The sequence below is a fragment of the Ahaetulla prasina genome, chromosome 6, assembly GCF_028640845.1.
Source record: "Ahaetulla prasina isolate Xishuangbanna chromosome 6, ASM2864084v1, whole genome shotgun sequence".
NCBI classification, from domain to species: Eukaryota; Metazoa; Chordata; class Lepidosauria; order Squamata; family Colubridae; genus Ahaetulla; species Ahaetulla prasina.
Genome location: NC_080544.1, coordinates 51,565,333 through 51,590,881, shown reverse-complemented (window position 1 = coordinate 51,590,881; position 25,549 = coordinate 51,565,333). Strand labels below are relative to the sequence as shown.

The following is a 25,549-nucleotide window of genomic DNA, read 5'->3' as shown; positions in this document are numbered from 1 at the left end:
CTATGCGAAATGATTGATACAGGAGTTTGATCAGCGTTTGGCATTCAAGGCAGTTAAACCAGTTAAAATAGAATAGCAAGCAGTATGCTACATGTACAGATTTCCCTACACAAATATGGTATTGATTTCAATGAACAAAGAATATTGGAGAAAAGAAACTTACACTGAGGTAACATGAAAATGAGAAAAGCGGGGAAATACAAAATGATTGTTTTGTATTCTGGGCCTTTCGGAGCCTTTACAAAATCCTGTTGTCCCCCTCTCTGCGATGGAGGTTTTACAGTTTGTGATATTGTACATGACCTCTGGTATGTGGTAATTCATCAGCTGAAGCACAACCATACTGTGGTTACAAACCCAGCGAATGCTATTGAGTCTGTTGATGTTGATGGAAAAAACAGAAACTGACCTCAAGCTTGGCTGATGTGCTGCATTTTTCAAGATGGAGATGTCATCTTGGGCTACTAGTGCACAGCTCATTCTCTGGAAACAAATAGTAAAACTTTAATCTCAGAAGAGCTTCAAGGTGGATATGTTTTCTCAAAATAAATTCATGGCTAGAATACCATTGTAGAGTTGATAACAATGTCAGGTGGTATTAATTTAGTGTGCAGTAGTTAGGATATTAAATAAGACCAGGGATACCCATGTCAAGGTCTTTTAGGCCACTGGTGACCTTAGAGACCAATCACTTTCTCTCAACATGGTCAGACCAATCACTTTCTCTCAACATGGTCAGTTTCACAGATGGATGCTATTGCCATAAGTAAAGGCAGAAATATTATGTATAGTATCTTGAACTGATGGAGAAAAAGTGGGACGTACATCCAATAAATTTGTAATTAGCATTCATATGTTATTGTCTATTATATTAACAGAAGAGCCTTATCAAACTGCATGATATATTTTGCAAATGTATATATATTTGCACACACGCACACGCAGCAGGGACCCTTCAGAGAGGACACATATACATTGTTGCACATACGGTATATAAAGTCCACAGTGAATATTATTTTGGCTAAACAGTTGGTCCCATTATTAGGGGATGTAAGGTTATCATATCAGCAAATGAAAAAAATAGGCAAATAAACCAAGTTCAACCCTGTATTCTGAGAATATCACAATTTTTTCTGTTTTCCAAGTGGGCATTAGACAATTCCTTTGGGCTGTTGCATTATACAATAGGGAAGATAATCTTAATTATTTTTAAAAAATCACAAAAATTTAAAATTATGTTTTCCAGAGTTTTCTTTATACATTATCAGAATTAACAGCACTGAACAAAACAGGTCATTCAAATATATAGACATTCTAAACCAAGCCTTGACATTCTGGTCCAAAACAATATCTTAAAGTTCAAAGTACATGTAATCCTCGATTTACAACTGTTCACAGTTACAATCTTCATAGCATCCCCATGATCATGTGATCAAAATCCAGATGCCTGGCAATTGGTTCATATGTAGGACCGTTGCTATGTGCCAAGGTCATGTGATTATCTTTTGCAACTTTTTGGCAGTCAATGGGGAAATCAGATTCACTTAACCAGGTTACTAACTTATCAATTGCAGTGATGCACTTAACAACTGTGGCAAGAAAGGTCTTAAAATGGGCAAAACTCATTTAACAAAGGTCTGAGAAAATTTGCGCTCAATTGTCATAAATCAAGGACTACCTGTATAACAAAAGCACCATCCTTTTATCGGCAATGGTAATAGGTATATCATATGTATAATCAAAAACTTCAGAGCAACTAAACTAGAGCAACTAAATAGTACATTATCTACTCTATGACACACTATGTGTCTGCTTAGATGTGCATCCAGGTCTTTAATAAGTCTAGAAACTATCCTGATTTTATTAAAAGCCTGAATTGGACTGTGCCATTTGAGATACAGGTTCAAATTAGTATTTGAAAAATCCTTTATGGTATTGACTTTGCAAATATTGGCTTTCTCCCCATGGCTATAGATTAAAATCCAAATATATTATTATTCATATTTATTATTCATATTAAATATATTGGATTTCACATTCAATATTTTGTCTCAGTTGGCTAAGATAAAGTTCTATTGGAAATAAAATAAGAAGATTTAAGTCTTTCTTCAGAAATGTATAACTTAGCTATGCCACTCATAGCATAAAATACCAATATTTAGCAATAGCAATAGCACTTAGACTTATAAACCACTTCATAGTGCTTTTACAGCCTTCTCTAAGTGGTTTACAGAGTCAGCATATTGCCCCCGACAATCTGGGTCCTCATTTTACCTACTTCGTGGGTAAGGCTGAGTCAACCTTGAGATTTGAACTGCCGAACTGCAGCTAGCAGTCAGCTGAAGTAGCCTGCAATGCTGCACTCTAACCACTGTGCCACTTCTGCTCACCTTACATTTCATGCTAAAGAGGCAGAAAAGGTTCTGCCTTTTAAGTTAGCTAGATTCAATGTTTTACCTTCATTTCTGTAAAGGAAATTGAGCAGCAGATACATTCTCAGAGGCACCCCAGGTGGGATCTAAAATGTCGTAACGGTCATCACAGCTGCATGATCAACTGTGCAAAAGTGCAGGATTTTTGCTTGCATTACAATTTGACTATTTGGGCTTCCTCTACAGAATGTTAGGAGAGCCAATTTGGTGTAATGGTCAAGGTACCAAGTTAGAAACTGGAAAAAACATGCCGGACAAATTTTGCATACTTTTACTTAAATTTTAAAATAATTAAAATATACAACTTTTAATGGGAATCAAATTGTTTTGTTTATGTTAAGTCATAAACTGTTTGCTTTGCATTCTTTTTGCTTCATATATAGGCAAAGCTGAATTTCTAGACAAGTGCCAAGTTTCCAAGACACTGGCAAGACCTACATTATTCACTTTAGCATCTTCCCTGTGTCCAAAGGAAGCTTTGAAATATGTATTAAAAATGCATGTCCAGTTCTGCTGTACTCAAGGATAAAGATAATAACAGCCATTCACATTTTCCCATGTTTATATAAGAAGAGTCATGCTGTTAGAGTAACATCAAGGAGTAATTTACTGAGCAGCTCTGGCTTTGGTAAGCTATTGCCAATGTGTTGCAATTTCTCTGCAGTTGTTTCTAAAGATAACATCTTCTAGTTCTTCGCAAACTGAAACCATCCCTATCTATAGGACCTGATGGACTATGTGCATACTTCTTAAAAAAGCTTTCCACTAATATAGCAGAACCCCTAAGCATAATCTTTGGAAAAGTCTTCACGACCAGTTCCCTTCCCAAACTTTGGTCACTAGCCACGGTCATCCCAGTCTTCAAAAAAGGAGACCCCAGCTTAGTTGAAAATTACAGACCAATCTCTCTATGCTGTGTCACCTGTAAAGTTATGGAATCTATCATCAACCAATCCATTATCCTCTACCTAGAAACAAACAATCTACTCTCTAATAAACAATTTGGTTTCAGAAAAAAATTATCATGTAACTTACAACTTCTTCACTGCAAAAACATATGGACTACAAATCTTGATCAAGGCAAAGCAATAGATGCAATCTACATAGACTTCTGTAAAGCTTTTGACTCAGTGGTACATGACAAACTTCTCCTAAAACTAAAATCCTATGACATCTCTGGACCCCTCCACAATTGGATATCAGTGTTCCTGTCAAACAGACAAGTGGTCAAAATAGGCAGTGCCCTATCAAATCCTGTTCCTGTCAATAGCGGTGTTCCCCAAGGCAGTGTTCTTGGACCAACACTCTTCATATTATACATTAATGATCTCTGTGATCATATTAAAAGTAATTGTGTTCTTTTCGCTGATGATGTCAAACTATTTAACACTACCAACAATACAGTTACACTTCAAAAAGACCTTGACTTTGTGTCAGAATGGTCAAAAATGGCAACTCCAAATCTCAACCAGCAATTGCTCTGTCTTATGCATTGGAAAAAAGAATCCAAACACTAAATACAAACTCGATGGACATTACCTTACAGATGACCCCCACCCTGTCAAAGACCTTGGAGTTTTCATATCCAATGATCAAAATGCCAAAGCCCACTGCAACAAAGGCTTTAAGAGTTGTAAACCTAATCTTACGTAGCTTCTTCTCCAGAAACACTACACTACTTACCAGAGTTTATAAAACATTTGCTAGACCAATTCTTGAATACAGCTCGCCTGTTTGGAACCCATACCACATTTCAGACATCAATACAATTGAACGTGTCCAGAAATATTTTACAAGAAGAGTTCTCCACTCCTCTGAATACAACAAAATATCTTATGCCACCAGACTTGAAATCTTGGGTTTAGAAAACTTAGAACTCCGCTGCCTTTGACAGGACCTGTGTTTAACTCATAGAATCATTTATTGCAATGTCCTTCCTGATAAAGACTACTTCAGCTTCAATCACAACAATACAACATTAAGTTTAAATTTAAACTTAATGTTAACCGCTTCAATCTTGATTGCAGAAAATATGACTTCTGTAACAGTTGTTAATGATTGGAACACACTACCTGACTCTGTGGTCTCTTCTCAAAATCCCCAAAGCTTTAACCAAAAACTGTCTACTATTGACCTCACCCCATTCCTAAGAGGTCCGTAAGGGGCGTGCATAAGATCACAAACGTGCCTACCGTTCCTGTCCTATTGTTTTCTTTCATTATATCCAATCAATATAGTTATTGCATACTTATGCTTATATATATATATGCTTATATATTATATAGTTACTTTCATGCTTATGCTTATATATACTGTTGTGAAAAAATAAATAAATAAATAAATAGTTCAGTATCTTTCAGACTTCATTGTGATGCCTACAATATGGCAATAGCAGCACAGAGTGTAACTTTCAAAGCTGTCAAGAAAAAATTGACCAAGGGTCTGAATCTAATGGCTACATACTACAGAGATAACCAGCTGAAGCCAAACCAGCTGAAAACACAACTCTGGGCTTTCCATTTGAAAAAAAAAGTGAAAACATCAAGAACACTGCAGGTATGATAGAATGGTACCAGCCTAGAACTGTGATGGCGAACCTATGGCATGCGTGCCACAGGTGGCATGCAGAGCCATATTGGTGGGCACGTGAGCTCAGCTCCATTTTTGGGCTTTCTGGGCCCACCAGAAATACAGAAACCAGCTGTTTCTGGCCTCCAGAAGGCCTCGGAGGGGTGGGGAAGGCCGGTTTCACCGTCCCCAGGCTCCTAGAAAGGCTCTGGAGCCTGGGGAGGGCAAAAAATGTGCCCACTATGCCATTGCGTTCCAAAACGGGGAGGGGGCTCATGCATGCATGTGCAGGAGGTGGGGTGCATAGAATTATGGGTGTGGACACGCATGCGCGTGACCTCCCCTGCACTCCCCCCACTTTTGGCACGCAATGGCAAAAAGGTTAGCCATTACTGGCCTAGAACATTTCACTATCCTAAAATATTTCGGAGTAACTCTGAACTGCACACTTACCTTTAAGAATCACTATTTTAATACCAAACATAAAATATCTGTTAGGAACATTCTGAGAAAAATAAAGATGGCCACCCAACCACACTTCCACAGAATTTCCACATTAGACATATGTTACTCTGGTGGAGAATATTATACGCTAGTTCTGTTTGGTCCAGATTGAAACATGTAATTTAGGTGGATGTGTCCCTAAATGAACTATCAGACTGATCATCAAGGTGTCTAAAATTGACCCAAATACAAAAGATGCATTATTTAGCTGGTATCTCATCGCCAAAGTTCTGCTGGGAAAGTGCTGCACAGAAAGGATGAGTTAAAGCAACAACTGCAGAACACATTATGTGGCCATCAACCTCCACAATTAAGACTGAGATCAAGGAATGGCTTCCTCAAAACCTCCACCCATCCCATCAAGCAGCAGCCACAGACAGCCCTGGAACTATGGAAGGCGAGTAAGGAACTACCGGGCAACTTGGCACAACCATGTGACTACCACCTGGTCAAGAATAACCTTGACATATATGGAAATCTCAAAACAGATTGCACCAGGTAGAAAGATCAAAGGACAACCTACGAAAATAGGTTTTGTCTATAGAAGATACACTGTGTGAATGTGGAAAAGAACAGTCCATCTCACGTATGCTATGGTGCATACAATGTCCTTCAACATGTAGAGAGGAAGATTTCATGCTGGCAAAAGAAAATGCTGTTAATATTGGGTGAATGTCATCTACCCTTAATCTACCCTTAATCCTATTCATTTTACATAATTTGTATATGTACTATCTCTGTACGATTTATTTTATCTGCTCAGTGTTGAACATTATATGTCTATAACGTGAAGGTGCTTGTGACAAAAAGATTTCAAACTCTTGAGCCTTTGGGCTTTCTTTAGAGACGAGTGTTCCATCACATATTGAAAACCAGGGTACATAAGCTTTTCATCAACAAACAGTGAAAAACATGTGAATCTCATTAATCAAAACCAGAAGAACAACATATGATAGAACATCTTTGGGGCTTATACTCATGTTCCTCTAACTGCAACAACTCATGCCCCACAAACTTTTACTACTTCCTCTACCCTCAAAACCTGCCTGCATCTCAGTTTAAAACTATCATATCAGTTTTGATGTAGCATTTTTTAAAAATTATTTTCATACTCCTAATTAATATAGGCATGCTCCCTCCTCCCTGGTCACTGGTGGTCACTTGCCTTTCATTGTCATTTTGGCTTGGGTTGACTGCAGAAGCAAGATTGTTGTAATTAGGCCATTTTTATTGAAACTGAGTTACTATTCTCTAAGCACTCCTTAAACTTTCTGCTAAAGTCCACGTACAAAATAATTTTTAAAATGATTAGTTTTCAGTTCTTTGTTTTCTCCTACAAAATGCCCCATTTCCAATCTTCCTTGCTGTATACCCCAATCTTTTCTACATCAATTCTCAAGTTTAAAATCAAAGTCAGAAGTGTTGTTTCAAACTCACAATCAGCCAGGTCGTGTTATCATCATGGTTCACTTCTGCCACTATTTGCATATCAGTATTATTTTGTTGAAGTCCCTTATCAGTTCATCAGAGTATTGTGATTTATTTCAGTCATCTGCCTTTAACGACAAACGTACATTCATTCAGTCCTATAACTGGTCTTTCAGAACTACAATCTATTCCATTTTTTCAGGTCCCAGCTTCTGATCCATTCAACTAAGATATTAAAAATGGACAAACATGATCCTGGACCTTTTGTTTACTTTCCACTGCTAACCTTTTTCCATCATGGTTGCCATCCTTGTCATATTTATCCTCACCAGCCAGTTTAGTCATCGCCCTCTCCTCCTCCTCCTCCTTCCTACCTCCTCCTCCTCCTGCCTGATTGTCCTGGTCTCCTCCTATGTTGACGCTGTCACTGTTAGTTGAAATTCAACAATAGCTTGCAAGACCAACAAAAACAGGAAAGAGTAGACCAAGGGGCTCCACAAGGTAAGCTAGTTTAAATCAAGTGCAGAAAAGCTAAAACTATTAACTGAGTTTTGTTACAACAGTCTTGCAAGTCTGATTATGCTTTACAACCCACTTCTCATCTTTCGACGAATTAAAGAAGTATTTGTCTGTGTGACATCACATCTGTGATGTCTGTCTGGACATTCTAGATTTTAAAAATGTTTTACTCCATTTGGCCTAGGCTGACTGGTATGAAAAACAAGTCCGATGAGTAAAAGAATTTTCCTGGCATTTATTTACATATTTCTTCCATTTTTAGAATCATTTAATTTTACATGCATAGGTTTTTTTATATATTTTATATAAATTTATCTATTTATAAATAAATAGATTTGCTTCACAACACAAACTCCCTCTGTAGAGATTAATATCATCCGCTTTAGAATGTGTAAATCTACTGCCATCTGCAGGGCAAAATCTGATTTATTTTTCCCCTGATGTAAATTATCTATTTCTTCATAATTAGAGAATTCTTCATAGACTTCATTTTGTATTTTGTTTACACTGTAGAATAGAATAGAATAGAATTTTATTGGCCAAGTGTGATTGGACACACAAGGAATTTGTTTTGGTGCATATGCTCTCAGTGTACATAAAAGAAAAGATACGTTCATCAAGGTACAACATTTACAACACAATTGATGATCAATTAATAATAATTAATGTAACTAATAATGTAACTAATGATCAACTTCACAAATCACTAGATATCTGCAAAGGGTAGTATATTGGCTACTTTCATATATTTGACTGAATAGGATGGGGGATATTTGAAAGAAAACAAATCTGTCTGAATTTATTCAGTTATTTATCTTCCATGACCTTCTTTTAAAAAAGCCTATTCAAATGTTGAAAGAGCTCAACAATTATCAACATAATTCCCTGAAGACTTATCCTTTCAATATTATATCATATCATATTATATCATATTGGCATCAGTATTTTGATACATTAAAATGGCATAAATTTGGAATTTAGCAACCATAACACATACATCCTTAATCTATAAATTTAATCTTTCTAAAATAATTCTGTGGATTTTAAACCCAAATTCAGTGATAAAAAATAAAATCAGGTTATATCCATTGGGGTTACAATTATGGTATATTGCTGAGGGATATGGAAACCAAGAATTGGAACCCCAATGTATATAACCTGATTTTATTTTATTACCCTTATTAAGCATTCTCTGCAGTGTCCACTGTGGCCAAAGTTTTCCTGTTATGTTAAATTCATTTTAAGATAAAAATAAACTATTTTTACATGATTTAAAAATACCGTCCACTGATTTATAAGAATGGGGGATTTTTGTTTGCTCTTTAAGGTTTACATAATTAAAATTAATTTTATAAGTTTATTACAACTTTTTAGAAAAATGCAGTAAGAAACACAAAGCTTCAACTGACTTCCCAAAAAAGATCTAATAGCATGGATCCATTAATAGCAATAGCATGAAATAATTCAAATAACAATACTTAATATGGATAATTTGTAAAAAGCTGAGGTAACTCAAACTTAATTTAAATTTAAATAGGGAAATTATTCATAATTTCATAATTATGAACTTATCCATAAGTTCATAATTTATGCAGATCTGTTGCGGTCAAAGTTATTGCACTTTCTATACTTAGTACTGATTGAATCAAAATTGTCACTTAACAGAAGCAAGTACCGTATTTTTCGGAGTATAAGACGCACCGGAGTATAAGATGCAGCTTAGTTTTGGGGGAGGAAAATAGGAAAAAAAAATATGCCCACCAGGCATTCATCTGGCTACCGTCCTTAGTCTGGTCAGCTTCAGCACATTAGTTTGCTAGTTTTTATCCCCTGCTTGGGGATAAAAAACAGCTTCTAAAGCACAACTGATCTTTGGAGAAAGAAACAGTGAGAAAAGCAGGCAAATCACGGAGATCGCTTCACTCGCTAGCACCTAGTTAGGGCTGAAAAAAAACTTCATAACTGAGAGTTGGAGGGAGAGGGGAAGATCGCTTCACTGAAAAAAAGCTTGAAAAAAAGCTTCTAAAGCACAGCTGAGAGTCGGTGGTAGATCACTTCATTCCCTAGCACCTCCTTAGAGATGAAAAAAAGCTTCGAAAAAAGCTACATTCAGAGTATAAGATGCACCCACATTTTCAGCCTCTTTTAGTAGGGAAGAAAGTGCATCTTACACTCTGAAAAATACAGTATACATAATTCTTGACTTACAATTGGATACTTAATGACAGTTCAAAGTTAAGACAAAATTCCTTAGAACTAATTATGACCTGTTTTCGAAGTTATGACAGACACACACACACACATACATATACTTAGATATGTGACCACATTTTGGGTGCTTAGCAACAAGCTCACTTTTATAGCTCTTTGCAGAGGTTATGTGATTGAAATTTGCAATATTTTTTGCCAGTTTCTAGTGTTTACTTCCAGTTTCTGGCAGAACATTTTCATTGGGAAAATTGATTTGCTTAACAGCCAGGGCATTCGCTTAATGAGTGCAGCAATTTTTTTAAAAAAATCAGGTCTGGTTATGTGTTGCCTTGATTTAGACTTCAACAACTTACAACTGTTAACTCCGGCTCAATTATAGTCATACAGTAAGTAAAAGAAAACCTGTATTAATTATATATTCATGGGATAAGAAGTTGCAGGAGTGTCAAAGGATGCTAGTACTTTTTTGACTACAGTACCCTTTTGCCTCAAAATATATATTTGCAACATCTCTTGCAACTTTGCAGAAAACTAATATTACAAATATGTCTAGCTTTCCTTTTTAAAACATTCCATGATGCCCTATGTTTTTAGCATATGGTACCAAATTCATTCCATCCAAATATATTTATTAGCTATTTTTCCACTTGTTTCTCCTGATTTGTCCTGGTAGAAACTAACTATGACTTTACTGAACTTCTTCAGAAATGATTGGTTGGAATACCCAACCTTGGATATGGCTGATGATATTCAGCTATACGTTGCCATTTCTGCTTGTGACAAGTGATACTCTCAAGGCTCCTTTTCATTTCTGAAGGCTGTGGGATTGGAATAGGGAGTAATGGGTTCAACCTTAGTGTGACTGAGTTGCTGTGGATTTTAGGACCCATGTACACATGGAGATTTTCCATCTTTAGTTCTATATGAGATAGCATTACCCAAAAAGATCTTGTGCAGAAATATGCAGACACAGAACAAATATTGAACAAAGCTGGAGGTCCTCACTCTGAAGCATTTCAAATTGTCCTAATCCCTGTTTCCCATTTTATTTTTTCTAAAAATCTATTCTATTTTAATTAACCTAGGCATCACACATTCCCTTAAGCGCTCCCTCAAACTGAGTTTAATTCTCTGATGTCTGTTAGATACATCCATACTGTTTTCTGTAAAACATGGAAGTAGTTTGCTTTTGAGTGTGGGTATAATTTATTCCCCAATCTGGCTAACAAAATTCCGCCATGTGCTAACAAGATTCAGATGATACTTATCCTTTCATTAAGATTATGTAGGTACTACCATCTACCATGATACAGGTAGTCTTTGACTTGCAACAGTTCATTTAGTGACTGTTACAAAGTTACAACAGCACAGGAAAAAATGGTTTATGACCATTTTTCATACTTTATTTATTTATTTATTTTTATTTTTCAAATTTATATACCGCCCTATCTCCCTAAGGACTCAGGGCGGTTCACAAATATGAACTTAGGACCTTTGCAGCATTCCTATGATCATGTGATCAAAATTTAGATGCTTGGCAACTGACTCATATTTCTGATGGTTGCAATGTCCCAGAATCATATCACCTTTTGTGACCTTCTGACAAGCAAAGTGAATGGGGAACCAGAATCACTTAACAACCATGTTACTAATTTAACAACTGCAAAATTCACTTAATAACTGTCTCTCTTAGCAACAGAAATTTGGGGCTCAATTGTGGTTGTACATCAAGGATTACCTGTATTCTGTTTAAGGATCCTTGTCATACACAGATAAAATTCATACATAGGTAAAACATACAATAGCTATTGAAGTCAAAAGGAAAAAAGAACAGAAAGTTGTTTCATCAGTAACAGTACTGTTGGAAGAAATGTCCATCTGGGTTCAGTTCCAAGTGGAGAAAAAGACACTACATGGAGACTGCTTGGAAAGATGATTTAATGGTGAACAAGATTGCATGGTTTGAGTTCCTGAGCAGAAAAGGGCCAGGATGCTGAGATTCCCTGGGTTTTATACCCTCTCTGGCTTTGCACTTTCTGGGTCACAAGAAAAGTATCCCGATTGGTTGATGTCAGAGGTCATAGCTAGCCTTGCTGGCTGATGTAATCTTCCCAGGCATCATGTGGGAGTTTCTGTTCTAGATGGGTCCTATTGTGTTGCAGATGATGGTCCATTGAAAAAGGTTGTGGGGGGGGGACAGGACTGGGTTTCTGCCTCTGGCCCATTGACAAAGGGTGCAGGGGCAGGAAGGTGGAAGCTGCTTTGTCTTTAAAACATGTTTCTCCATTTCTCATGCAGGGAAATATATTCTGCCTTTTTAGTATTAACTAAAATATTTCATTCTTTTAGGAGAGGGATGGGTGCTAACTTCCTACAGTACTTTCTATTGGAAAGTAGTAAAGGAAATATGAAAGCAAGCCACAGTTATAAGGAATAACATATAGCTTCTGTGAAACACTAAAGGCCACCCTTCGATTTATAAATGAGAAAAGCGGGTATTGTTGGGAATGAGCTGCAACTGATGAAAATTTCGACAAAACCGTGTCTGAAAAGGTGAGACTAGACGCCCCGTCATTTCTGGTTCCGGCAAGAACTGAAAGAAGCTGCGCTCTGTCCTTTTCGGAGCCCAGGTAGTTTTCCTCTCTTGCTGCTTAAAAGCGCTGCAGCAGCGGCTCTTAGAAGGCCCCTGAGAGGGGAGGGAGGAGAAGTAGCGACGCCGGGCGAAAGCGCTCGGCTTCCGGGCACCGTCGCCGAAGCCCGGCGCGGGTGGGTGTCCGCCTCCGTCAGTGCCACGGTGTCTCCTTGCAAGGAGGCAGAGCTGGAAGCAGCCCGTCTTGCTTCGGTAGCCGATCCGATCTCCGCTGTCCGGTCAGCCGCATGCAGCCCTCACCCTGGAGCGGAGGCGGCGGATCGAAGAGCTCTCCAGATCCTCCCGGCAGCGGCTGCTCCAGTCCAGGGACAAGATGTTCTCCAAGTTCACCTCCATCCTGCAGCACGCCGTGGAAGCGGTAAGGCCACCGGAAGCGCCCGCCACGCAAGGCCGGGGCTTATCTCGGGCCTAAGCTGGGGAAGACTCGTTTTTCAGGGCCCTCTCTTGGATTCCCTCTCTTGTCCAACCGCCTTCGTCTTTCTGCCTCAGATCACCTAATAATTTTAACTTGTTTATTGCTATTATTTTTTCCGGTTGGGGAAGAAGGGGGAGGGGACCCACCCGGATTCAGACGGCAGAGTAGAATATAAGAACTTGACGATATAATTCTTGCTTCCTTTTTTCCTTCTAGTCCCTGATTGAGCTCAGCTACATAGCTCAGTGTCCTTCCTTTATTTTATTTATTTACTTTACTTAATTACTTACTATGCTTCTGGGCCTGGGCTACAGGGGGGGGGGGGATAAACCGATAGACAAATGTTTATGTTAAAACAAAAAAATGTAGCCAAATAAAAACTAACTAAAAGGCTCTGGTAAATAAAAAGGTACTTGTTTTGCAATAAAAGACAATTAGACAATTAAAATGGGTGTAGTGCTATTTTTGGAACATCAGAAGCCTTCAGGACAATAGCAGAACAGATCTTATCACAAAATACAGCTTGTGTTATATGTGGATGAGTCTTCCCATTTTCATTTTCATAGGAGGACATTGTTCTTCCAGTGCAGGATGTGCTTTGAAGAGAGGATCTGCTATCAGATCACCTGGTTCCTTGGTTTTAAAGATGTTTCCCTAGGGCAGGGGTCTCCAACCTTGGCAACTTTAAGGCTTGTGGACTTCAACTCGCAGAATTGCTCAGCCAGCTTTGCTGAGTTCGGAGTTGAAGTCCACAAGTCTTAAAGTTGCCAAGGTTGGACACCCCTGCTCTAGGGAACGAAAGTGTAGAGATGAGGGAGTTTGATGGCTCGTATCTGGTACCTTATACCATCTGCTTATAAAAGCTCTAGGACAGGGGTCTGCAAACTTGGCTCTTTTAAGACTTGTGGACTTCAACTCCCAGCTTTCCTGGGAGTTGAAGTCCACAAGTCTTAAAAGAGCCAAGTTTGCAGACCCCTGCCCTAGGACGTTTTTTGGCAGGGATAGGATTATCCATTGAAGTTCTGCTGGGCATGGAGGAGACAAAGTCCCTTGTTGCACATTCAGCTGAGAAATAAAAAAGATGACGTCATAAGCATAGATTAATTCAGGCCTCTATCACTACTGTGCCATGCTTGAATACTGTATGATTACAAAACATGGCTTCTTCATATACTTTAATCATTGATAGGTCCATTATGTGCCATCAAATCATTTTTTATTCCTAGTAACCACATAGATAGATTTTCTCTAAGACGATCTATCTCTAATTTGTTTATTCATGTCTCCCAAAGATAGGTCATCATCTCTGAAACTCTGTAAATCTATCCATTTTGTTTCTGATCATCCTCTTCTTTAGTTTCTTTCTATCTTTCCCAGCATAAGAGTATTTCTGGAGAGCTGGGTCTTTGCATAATGGATAATTGAGCCTAGTTATTTGGGTCTCAAGTAAGAACTCTGGATTGATTTGTTCAATTATCTATCAGTTTGTTTTCTTGGCTGTCCACAATATTCTTAAGAGTCTTCTTCAACATTAAAGTTGAAAAGCATCAACGTTCTTCCGATCCTATTTCTTTAAAGTGCAACTTTCACTTCCACAGACTGTCACAGGGAATAAATAGCATAGCTTACATGATTCTGATCTTTGTAGATATAAACACATAACGGTATTTTAATATCTTTTCCAAGGCATTCATTAGTTGCTGGATGCTAATTTATGGCATATTTAATCATAGGAGTCAAATAAGCTAATGGAAAGGGTAGAGTGAAAACACATATAACTACAGTAGTAAAACAGTTTTTAATGCGTAAGTATATATTTTTCATATAAGAGACTGGCACAAGTGGAAATGCATCCTTGTCACATCGTAAAATTGACAATGGAAATTAACTGTAACCTTTATATGCATTTAACCAGAAAGTTGTATTAAACTTGGTAGAACTTTTTGCTTACAAGTTCTTGATTAAGACTGAATACTAGGACAACAGTCCCCAACCTTTTTGACACTAGGAATTGGTTTCATGGAAGATAGTTTTTCCACGGAGCGAGGTGGGGGTGCGGGGAATGGTTTCAGTTTTGCTTGCTCACCTGCCGCTCACCTCCAGCTGTGTGGCCTGGTTCCTAACAGACTATGAACCAGTATCATCTTACAATGTATGATGATACTGGTTCATCAAGTATAGTGGGTTCTAAAGAAATACGAATTGACATAAGGGACAGTTGTGTGACATCCAGTAGGATCCACACGTTATTCCTGCAATTAATCTATGCTGAACATATACCATTATTTATTCCAATGCAAAGTAAATGCTTCCTTGAATACTGTTTGATTGTGATAACTGAAGGCACCTACGCACGCGTACCCCCTCTCCACATTAATATAAATATGCTTTCTGTGAGTAGATTATAGAGATATATAAGGAATTTTTTCTGCTACAAGAACTAGCAGTGTCTAGATTAATGCTGAAACATGATTTTTATGTTGCAGGCAACACTAATTCCTTTAAGTATATATGTATCTATGTATATATAATATTTTTATATTTATAACTTTAAAAGTTTAAAAAAGATAAAACGAATTCAAATTAATAAAAAGTATGGAGGAGGAAAGAAAGAAATCAAAGGGAGAAAAAAGATGAAAAGAAATAGCTTCTGATTATAAATTATAAATTTACCTCTTACTCTAAGGTTACAACATGACTCATTGTTCAGTACACTTAACGCTGCAGAGCATTTTTCTGTTTGGATACCATACGTATTTAAGAATTCATTTGAATCAATTTATGTGCTCTGAGTAATTGCAGGTTATCCATGGTTTCTCATATCTGCAATTGACAGAGATCAAACCATAGAATATGTAATGCTTTTAATGTATCGTTAGTTTTGACCTTGTACTTTGTTACTTTAGGAAAGCAAAGAATAACAGATGGATTTTTGTGATTACATACAAACATTCACAATGTGTTTTCATGGCAGAATTCTCAGTTCTGCCAGTGAATGCTAGTGCAGCAAAAGACTGCATGCAATTTAATTATTGCAATTGCAAGTAATATCTAGTGCTATGTTCAAGAATCTCCTACTCCTATTTCAATGAAAATATTTGCAGATCCCTCGCATCCTGGTCATAAACTGTTTCAACTCCTACCCTCAAAACGACGCTATAGAGCACTGCTCACCAGAACAACTAGACACAAGAACAGCCATCACTCTGCTAAACAAATAATTCCATCAACACTGTCAGACTATTTACTGAATCTGCACTACTATTAATCGTTTCATAGTTCCCATCACCAATCTCTTTCCACTTATGACTGTATGACTATAACTTGTTGCTGGCAATCCTTATGATTTATATTGCTATATTGATCATCAATTGTGTTGTAAATGTTGTACCTTGATGAACGTATCTTTTCTTTTATGTACACTGAGAGCATCTGCACCAAGACAAATTCCTTGTGTGTCCAATCACACTTGGCCAATAAAAAAAAAAAAAATTCTATGAATAGTAAATACAATTTATGCTCTATATGTGAAGATTGGTTTTATTTTATGTTTTTACAAAGCACGTTTCCAAAAAACTATTGTAGAAAAGAGCATCAATCCCATTAACAGCTATTTTTTTTATCAGACTAGTAAAACTCAAATTATTAAATAGAATGGGCTTCTGATATAAGTGCTAGCTAAATTTACAAAGTTTTGCATACTTTTATTTTTTTGTGTTCATTCAGAGTCAAAGATTTTGCTCAAAATCTCGTCTTGTGGCTCATTAAAATCATTAGCTGGGTTCACATATGCTAAGCTGGAAAAGCCACAACAATTTGGACTGTTGGACATTTTTGGAAAAACAGGTATTTTGGTATTTTGAAAAAATGATACTGGTATTGAATAAGTCACATATGGACTTTTTTTTAAATTGATGGAATGGCTGCTATAGTAGTACTGCCAACTGAAGAAAAAAACATGAAGTAGACATTGATGGGTGCAAAAAGAAGTGAGAAAAACCACACAGGCATATCCACAACTATGCCATAATGTAATGTGTATGGTTTGATTTCCAGAAAGTAAGATCTTAACCATTGTAGTTGAGAATTTGTTTCCTATTAAAGTCAAGTCAGGAAACTAATTACTACCAGCAATTTAAGGAAAGCAGGATTTAAAGCCTTGGGGTAATGATGATTTCAGATCATATTTATTATAGTACTTAAGATTGGGTAAAGGAGGAAATTATACTAAATTAAACAGGGTGTTTTTAGTTGAAATAAAATACAGTGATATAATCATGGAATGTGCAGACAAATGTTTGTGAAGTTTGTGTGTATTTTCAGTTAAGTTAATCATTTTCTTCTCAAATGCCAACTAAGAAAAGCACTAGGTAAGGTCTGTAGACGGAAGGTGAACCACATGATAAAGTAGAGGGCTTAGCCAATGAGAAAAAGATCTTAAGACACTTGAGATTTTCAATACATTAGAAGGTAAATGGCTAAGACCTCCCATCATGTGGTTCACTTCATTGGCCAGAAAGGTTGTGGAATGGGTAGTCTTGTAAAGACAAAGGAGTTCTCTGGTGTATATATAGAGACAATATGGGTAGTCTTGTAAAGACAAAGGAGTTCTCTGGTGTATATATAGAGACAATATTAGCAGCCATGCGGAGAAAGCTGTGTTGCAGGCATAGGCTTTTAAGCTTTGATCGAGGCAGGGGCAAACCTGTTCAGGAACCCATCTGCCGCCACCAGGGTCTTGAAGAACTGCTGGCTCTGGATGCCACTCTTAAATATCCCAATGCCAACAACATTTATGGCAGTCTCTGGGTACCTTTGTGAATGGGCATCCTGACAGGCCATTTCCAGGAATACTTGCAATCCAAGCTATATAGTGTGTATTGCACAGTCCAGAAGCCTCATCTCTCTACTTCTTCCAGTATTGCCATCACTCCAAACAGCGCTTGTCAAACAGCCTCCCAGAAGCTGGAGAACTGCCGCCTGATCTCCTGCTTTGCCAGGCATTGGAGAGGTCATGCTGCCTTCTCCATAGCCAGATCTAGTTAGCTCTAACTTCAACAAATGAGTTCCATTGTCCTGCTGACCTTAGAAAAAGGTTTTATCTCAAGGTTTTACCTTCACCCAGCACCTGATTCCTGGGGCACAAGCAGGGTGAAGAAGATAGCAAAGGACAGCTGCGAACAGAGGGGGGCGAAAGGGTATATGCTGGAGTGCAGTACATCAAAAGGGCAGAGATAGTGGAGTGGAAGTAGGCAGGTATGTGGAGTTGAAGCACCCCTAAATAACTGCAGGTGGACCCAAATTTTAATGATGTTACAGCAAGGGTACTTCAGTGCTTGTAAGCCTGGGGCCAGTCATAAGTCCATTTTTTTCCCAACACTTGTACAGTAACTTCAAATGGTCACTGAACCAAAGATCGTAAGTCTTGCTAGGGCCTTTCTCATATTTCTTTTATTTTGTTCTGCTATAATTTTTCCTATTAGCTTTTTCCCTAAATAAAAACAGAATATATTTTATAAGTTAAAGTAAATAAGTTAAAGATAATACACATAGGTTTATGGATCATTTTTTCAGAATTTTATAACCTGATTTAATGACAGCTGTATTTTATATCATTGTCCTGTTGAAGTGTCAAGTCGTGACAACTTCATAAGTAAATTTCAAATATTATTGGAGAAATATAAAATACATATTTTGAAGAAAATGTCTTCTACTTGTTTGTATTTTTTCAGCTTGCACCTTCCCTTCCATTGCAAGAGGACTTCGTTTATCATTGGAAGGCAATTACCCATTATTACATAGAAACATCAGGTAAAATAAAATTCTTTTTTGTCACTTAGAAAGCAGTGATCCAAAATAATCTTGTTCAATTTATTTGCTTTCTTCAATTCAGTGGATAGGAATTATAGTTCCACACATATGGCGTACACAGAATCAGATCCAAGAAGTAATAAAATAAAGAGGAATCTAGTCGATGACCTCTGGATGTTGTACTTGGCAACACTTCTAAAACACATTTGTAATGTTAGAAGTCCAGAAGTTCAGCTGTTGCAAGTTGTTCTTGTGACTTTGACTTTCTTTACCTTGAAATATGATTTATTTGTAGAAAGTTGCATAAGGGGAAATGCAGCAAACTTTCCATTGGTTTATTTATAATGTAACTGTTTCCTTAGATGAAATTGTATCTCCATTGCTTTAAGCATTCTGAGATCAATAAATACCACTTAGCTTCAGTTAATTTTTTTACACTAGTAGTATAAATGTTTTGTTTGCTTTTATTCATATGTTAAATACATGTTATATTGAAACTTAACATCAGAAAATATGTGTAATTAGTAATATGGAAAATGAGGATATATAACTGACTTTTTTCCAAGTTTTTTTGCAAGAGTTTGTCTTTTTTCTACCAAAATATAATCAACCATTTGCTTTAATAGGAAGCTAATTGAACAGATATGCACCAATTTCAGTGGTTAGTAAAAATAAGAGATATATTTGCCTTGTCTATTTCTTCTATTACATGAGAAAATTTAAAAGTAAATAAGAACAATATTTGCTAAAATGGTAAGTTACTATGCCATGCTAATGAAGCTGGATCTTAATGTAAATGCTTTCTGTAGATGACAAAGCTCCTGTGACTGATACCAATATTCCATCACATCTGGAACAGATGTTGGACATTTTGGTTCAAGAAGAAAATGAAAGGGAATCTGGAGAAACAGGTCCTTGTATGGAATATCTGTTACATCACAAAATTTTGGAAACTTTATATACCTTGGGCAAGGCTGATGTAAGTTTATCAGATTTTATCAATAAAGGCCAGATCTTATGATTAGATGTAATTGTATTTATTTAACACATGTTAAATCTTCATGTTCTTCCAGTCTTCTTGAACAAGAAATAATACCTTGGAAATGATAATTTAGGAAGATGTTACTACTGAAAGTTAGAAACATGCATAAACACATGAAAATGATGACATATGTAAAAGTCTCGCAAGTTGGGCAGATTGAAAAATATTGAACTCTGAAGGGGTTTGTTCCTGAGTTATTCAACCCTGTTTTCTTATTGCCCAGTTTATGTTAGTTTTTATTGAAATTATAAATTTGTGATTGATCTGATGTTTAAATCTCATCAAAACTGCACAGGACAGCTTTAAAGGCAAATCACCATCCTTTCTGTGATGTTGCTTTCATTGTAGCCCCCACCCCACCCCAATGTGTGATAATGCTGCTGGGAAAATGTCAGCATACATGGCCTCATCGTCTCAGTTTTAGGTCCACAAATGCTAATTATATGTTCAATAAGTCACACCTAAACCATATTGGTTGCTTTCCATACAATCAATGCAGCCATGCCTATGTACGGGGCTCAGGTATCATTGTTAGTTTAAAATGCTGGTATGTACAAAAGAGGTCTGGGCAGAGATCAATTCAGGTGGAAAAATGTGATTTAGAATCCAGATGGGCAACCACATAGCACCTGCTGGGAATCTTTAAAGAAGCTACATGTCATGAGGATCAACAATTGTAGGTAATATATATTTATTTTAAGGTATTTCCAACAGGTGTTACATGTTTGACCCTGCTGTGTAAGATGTATTATGAGGATTCAGTTTTCTTAAATATTGTAATTGTGTTCTATTTGTTATAAAATGTATTGTTCTGTTTGTTATAAAATTAATTTAGTATTCTGTGTAGTACTGTGTTTCCACAGAAATAAGACCTTCCCTGAAAATAAACCCGCCCCCAAAAGTAAGACCATCCCCAAAAATATTTAAACGCATGCGCAGCCGGTCCCTGCTATTTCCTCTGGTTTGGGTTAGTAAGACAGAGCTGGAAATCAGGTAAAACAGCAAGAGGAGCCCTGTCTTGCTCCACGTGCCCCAAAATAATAAGACCACCTCGAAAATAAGGCCAAGTGCTTACTTCAGGGTTCAAAAAAATAAAAGACAGGGTCTTATTTTCAGGGAAACAGAATATTTATTCTGTTAAATATTTGTTACCACCTTTCAATCAACATAGGATTCAGAAAAGCTCAATACTACAAGTTAAAAAATAAAGCGCTCTGTAATATCAGAAGCTTATCAACTAAAGCTATACATATACAAATAAATATTGAAAATAATTATTTCCTCAGCTTTCATATAATTTTTAATTTTTATTCCTTTTTTTCCTAGTGTCCTCCAGGCATGAAACAGCAGGTTTTATCTTTTTATACTAAACTTCTGGGAAGAATACAGCAACCTCTTCTTCCACACATAAATGTACACAGACCTGTACAGGTATTGGATTAATTTCAAAAACGGCACATTTGAAAATACATTGTTTGATAATTAAATACATTTGTGCTTTTTTTATTTTAAGGACATCTACAGTATGATTCTACAAAAGAATCAGTAGTAATTGTTACTTTTAATAAAAAGGAAGTCTGATTTTAAAATTTTTATTTATTTATTTATTTAATCAAATTTATATACCGCCCTATCTCCCGAAGGACCCAGGGCGGTTAACAGCCATGTAAAAATATACATAAATACAAATTAAAACCCCAATTAAAAAACGTATTACATACGACTGAATATTAAAACCCCAATAGAATAATAAAAACCCCATTAAAACCAAATTAAAAATTTTAAATCCTAATCCAGTCCTGCGCAGATGAAAAGATGTGTCTTAAGCTCGCGGCGAAAGGTTCGAAGGTCAGGAAGTTGACGTAGTCCTGGGGGAAGTTCGTTCCAGAGGGCGGGAGCCCCCACAGAAAAGGTCCTTCCCCTGGGCGTCGCCAGCCGGCACTGCCTAGCTGACGGCACCCTGAGGAGTCCCTCCCTGTGAGAGCGAACGGGTCGGTGGGAGGCAATCGGTGGCAGTAGACGGTCCCGTAAATATCCTGGCCCAATGCCATGGAGCGCTTTAAAGATAATTACCAAAACCTTGAAGCGCACCCGAAAGGCCACAGGTAGCCAGTGCAGTCTGCGCAGGAGAGGTGTCACATGGGAGCCACGAGGGGCTCCCTCTATCACCCGCGCAGCCGCATTCTGGACCAACTGGAGCCTCCGGGTGCTCTTCAAGGGGAGCCCCATGTAGAGACAATTGCAGTAATCCAGACGAGATGTCACAAGGGCATGAGTGACTGTGCATAGGGCATCCCGGTCTAGAAAGGGGCGCAACTGGCGGACCAGGCGAACCTGGTAAAAAGCTCTCCTGGAGACGGCCGTCAAGTGGTCTTCAAAAGACAGCCGACCATCCAGGAGAACGCCCAAGTTGCGCACCCTCTCCATTGGGGCCAATGACTCGCCCCCAACAGTCAGCCGCGGTTGCAGCTGACTGTACCGGGGTGCCGGCATCCACAGCCACTCTGTCTTGGAGGGATTGAGCTTGAGCCTGTTTCTCACCATCCAGACCCGTACGGCTTCCAGACACCGGGACAGCACTTCGATAGCTTCATTGGGGTGGCCCGGTGTGGAAAAGTACAGCTGAGTATCATCAGCGTACAGTTGATACCTCACACCGAAACCACTGATGATCTCACCCAGCGGCTTCATATAGATGTTGAACAGGAGGGGTGAGAGGATCGACCCCTGCGGCACCCCACTAGTGAGGCGCCTCGGGATTGACCTCTGCCCTCCTGTCAACACCGTCTGCGACCGATCAGAGAAATAGGAGGAGAACCACCGATAAACGGTGCCTCCCACCCCCAATCCCTCCAACCGGTGCAGCAAGATACCATGGTCGATGGTATCGAAAGCCGCTGAGAGGTCTAATAGGACCAAGGCAGAGGAATAACCCCTGTCCCTGGCCCTCCAGAGATCATCAACCAACGCGACCAAAGCCATCTCAGTGCTATAACCGGGCCGGAAGCCGGACTGGAACGGGTCTAGATAGATAGTTTCATCCAGGTACCGAGGGAATTGACATGCCACCACACTCTCTACAACCTTCGCTGCAAAGCGAAGGTTGGAGACCGGACGATAATTACCTAATACAGCTGGGTCCAGGGAAGGCTTCTTGAGGAGAGGTCTCACCACCGCCTCTTTCAAGGCGGCCGGAAAGATCCCCTCCAACAAAGAAGCGTTCGTAATCCCCTGGAGCCAGCCTCGTGTCACCTCCTGTGTGGCCAGTACCAACCAGGAGGGGCACGGGTCCAGTAAACATGTGGTGGCGTTCAACCTCCCCAGCAACCTGTCCATATCCTCGGGAGCCACAGGGTCAAACTCATCCCAAACAGTCTCAACAAGACAGCCCTCCGACATCTCACCTGGATCCACCCAATTTTGATCCAGACCGTCCCGAAGCTGAACGATTTTATCGTATAGATAACCACTAAACTCCTCGGCACGTCCCTGCAACGGGTCATCCCGCTCTCCCTGTTGAAGGAGAGAGCGGGTCACCTGAAACAGGGTGGCCGGGCGGTTATCTGCTGACGCTATGAGACAGGAGACGTAGCAACATCTCGCTTCCCTCAGAGCCACTAGGTAGTCCTACTATAGGACCTAACTAGTGTCCGATCAGCCTCTGAATGATTGGACCTCCAGAAACTCTCTAGGCGTCTTCTCTGGCGTTTCATCTCCCTCAGCTCCTCGGAGAACCAAGGAGCTGGTTGAGATCTGCGCCGGGTCAGAGGCCGCAAAGGCACGACACGGTCTAAAGCCCCAGCCGCGGCCTGTTCCCAGGCCACGACTAGTTCCTCAGCCCGTGCCATGGGTAAGACCCTCAGGAAACGGCCCAAGCTCCCTCTGGAACCTCTCCGGGTCCATCAGGCGCCAAATTTGATTAAATTTGATTAAATTTGATTAAATAAATAAAATATTATTTCCTTTTTTTTTCCCAACAGAAATTAATAAGATTGTGTGGTGAAGTTCTTGCAACACCTACAGAAAATGAAGAAATCCAGTTTCTCTGCACAGTATGTTCAAAGTTGAAACAAGATCCATACCTGGTTAACTTTTTTCTTGAAGTAAGTTAATCCATTGCTGTGTGCTTTTACTGAAAATCTTTAGAAAGAGTGGATTTGCATGGAAAAACAATACTAGATTAGTGTGTGTACTCATAATTTCCTCTTGATTTCAAAAGTTTTGCTGGTAATTCACTCAGAGTTATTTAAGATGGGCAGCCATATAAATCTTTTAAATAAACAAACATAAATAAAAAAATTTGAACCTTAAGGCAGTTAAGCTTCAACCTTAGGGACTGAGATTATGTCATCAATCCCATTGCTATAAGTAGAGAATTTCTTAATCAAACCAGTAGTAACAGCCAATCACTTTTGGACCACATACCTACTTGGTCCAGGTTATTGATGGTTGTGTATTCCTCAAAAGAAAAAAAATTGCTTTCATCTCCCTCAGCTCCTCGGAGAACCAGGGAGCTGGTTGAGATCTGCGCCGGGTCAGAGGCCGCAAAGGCACGACACGGTCTAAAGCCCCAGCCGCGGCCTGTTCCCAGGCCGCGACTAGTTCCTCAGCCGTGCCATGGGTAAGACCCTCAGGAAACGGCCCAAGCTCTGTCAGGAACCTCTCTGGGTTCATCAGGCGCCAAATTTGATTAAATTTGATTAAATTTGATTAAATAAATAAAATATTATTTCCTTTTTTTTCCCCAACAGAAATTAATAAGACTCTGTGGTGAAGTTCTTGCAACACCTACAGAAAATGAAGAAATCCAGTTTCTCTGCACAGTATGTTCAAAGTTGAAACAAGATCCATACCTGGTTAACTTTTTTCTTGAAGTAAGTTAATCCATTGCTGTGTGCTTTTACTGAAAATCTTTAGAAAGAGTGGATTTGCATGGAAAAACAATACTAGATTAGTGTGTGTACTCATAATTTCCTCTTGATTTCAAAAGTTTTGCTGGTAATTCACTCAGAGTTATTTAAGGTGGGCAGCCATATAAATCTTTTAAATAAACAAACATAAATAAAAAAAATTGAACCTTAAGGCAGTTAAGCTTCATCCTTAGGGACTGAGATTATGTCATCAATCCCATTGCTATAAGTAGAGAATTTCTTAATCAAACCAGTAGTAACAGCCAATCACTTTTGGACCACATACCTACTTGGTCCAGGTTATTGATGGTTGTGTATTCCTCAAAAGAAAAAAAATTGCTTTCATCTCTCAGCCCACCGTTTATCATCCAGTTCCATCACGGCCTTTTGTCATAGGGACTGATGCCTATGATGTAGCCCTGGGAGTGCTGTTGCTCGTGGTAGATACACTCCTTCATTCTATTCTCCTGGGAGTGCTACTTATCAAACTTATCATAGCTGAAAAAAATTACACCATCTTGGATAAAGAACTGTTAGCAACTGAAGCCACATATGAAGTTGGTAATATCTGCTAGAAGAGGCCATATACATTAACCACCAGCATCTTCAAACATCCAGGAAGCTGAACCAAAGACAAATCCAGTGGTTGCTGTACTCCTGTTTTAACTTTAAAATTATTTAGATTCCTATCAGCCAAAATAAGCTGGAATCCAGGAAGCTATAATACAAACACTCAGACATTGACTGTCAGCTGCTGCTACTATAATAGCTGCTGCTACTATAATAGCTGCTGCTACTATAATAGCTGCTGCTACTATAATAGCTGCTGCTACTATAATAGCTGCTGCTATTATATCTCCAGAAAAATTTGCTGCTTCCAATGTTCCACTGTATACTTCAAGTGCTACAAGAACAGTCTTGCTTTACCTGCTATTGCCCAGACCTATCAGAAGGAAATTGAAGCCATCTATAATAACCTCCCCCATGATATTGGATCAAAATGTCTTATTCTTTCAATGTTGAGCTCTCATTGGAACTTTGGAGGTTACTGTTCTCAAT

General features: G+C 38.5%; 1 protein-coding gene across 4 annotated transcripts in view; it reads left to right on the top strand.

Moving 5' to 3' along the window:
• Positions 1-12,249: 12,249 nt before the first annotated feature.
• Positions 12,250-25,549, top strand: part of FHIP2A (FHF complex subunit HOOK interacting protein 2A) — a 38,879-nt gene continuing 25,579 nt past the window's right edge. Inside the window, exons 1-6 of one of the 4 annotated variants that reach the window (XM_058188287.1) lie at positions 12,250-12,670; positions 16,454-16,573; positions 18,460-18,538; positions 19,348-19,517; positions 20,907-21,011; positions 24,332-24,454. In XM_058188287.1, the coding sequence (XP_058044270.1) occupies positions 16,517-16,573; positions 18,460-18,538; positions 19,348-19,517; positions 20,907-21,011; positions 24,332-24,454 (534 nt within the window). In that variant the 5' untranslated portion in view covers positions 12,250-12,670; positions 16,454-16,516. Of the gene's footprint in view, positions 12,671-16,453; positions 16,574-18,459; positions 18,539-19,347; positions 19,518-20,906; positions 21,012-23,560; positions 23,684-24,331; positions 24,455-25,549 lie in introns of all 4 variants that reach the window. The other 3 variants (XM_058188290.1, XM_058188288.1, XM_058188291.1) reach the window with 3 other exon arrangements.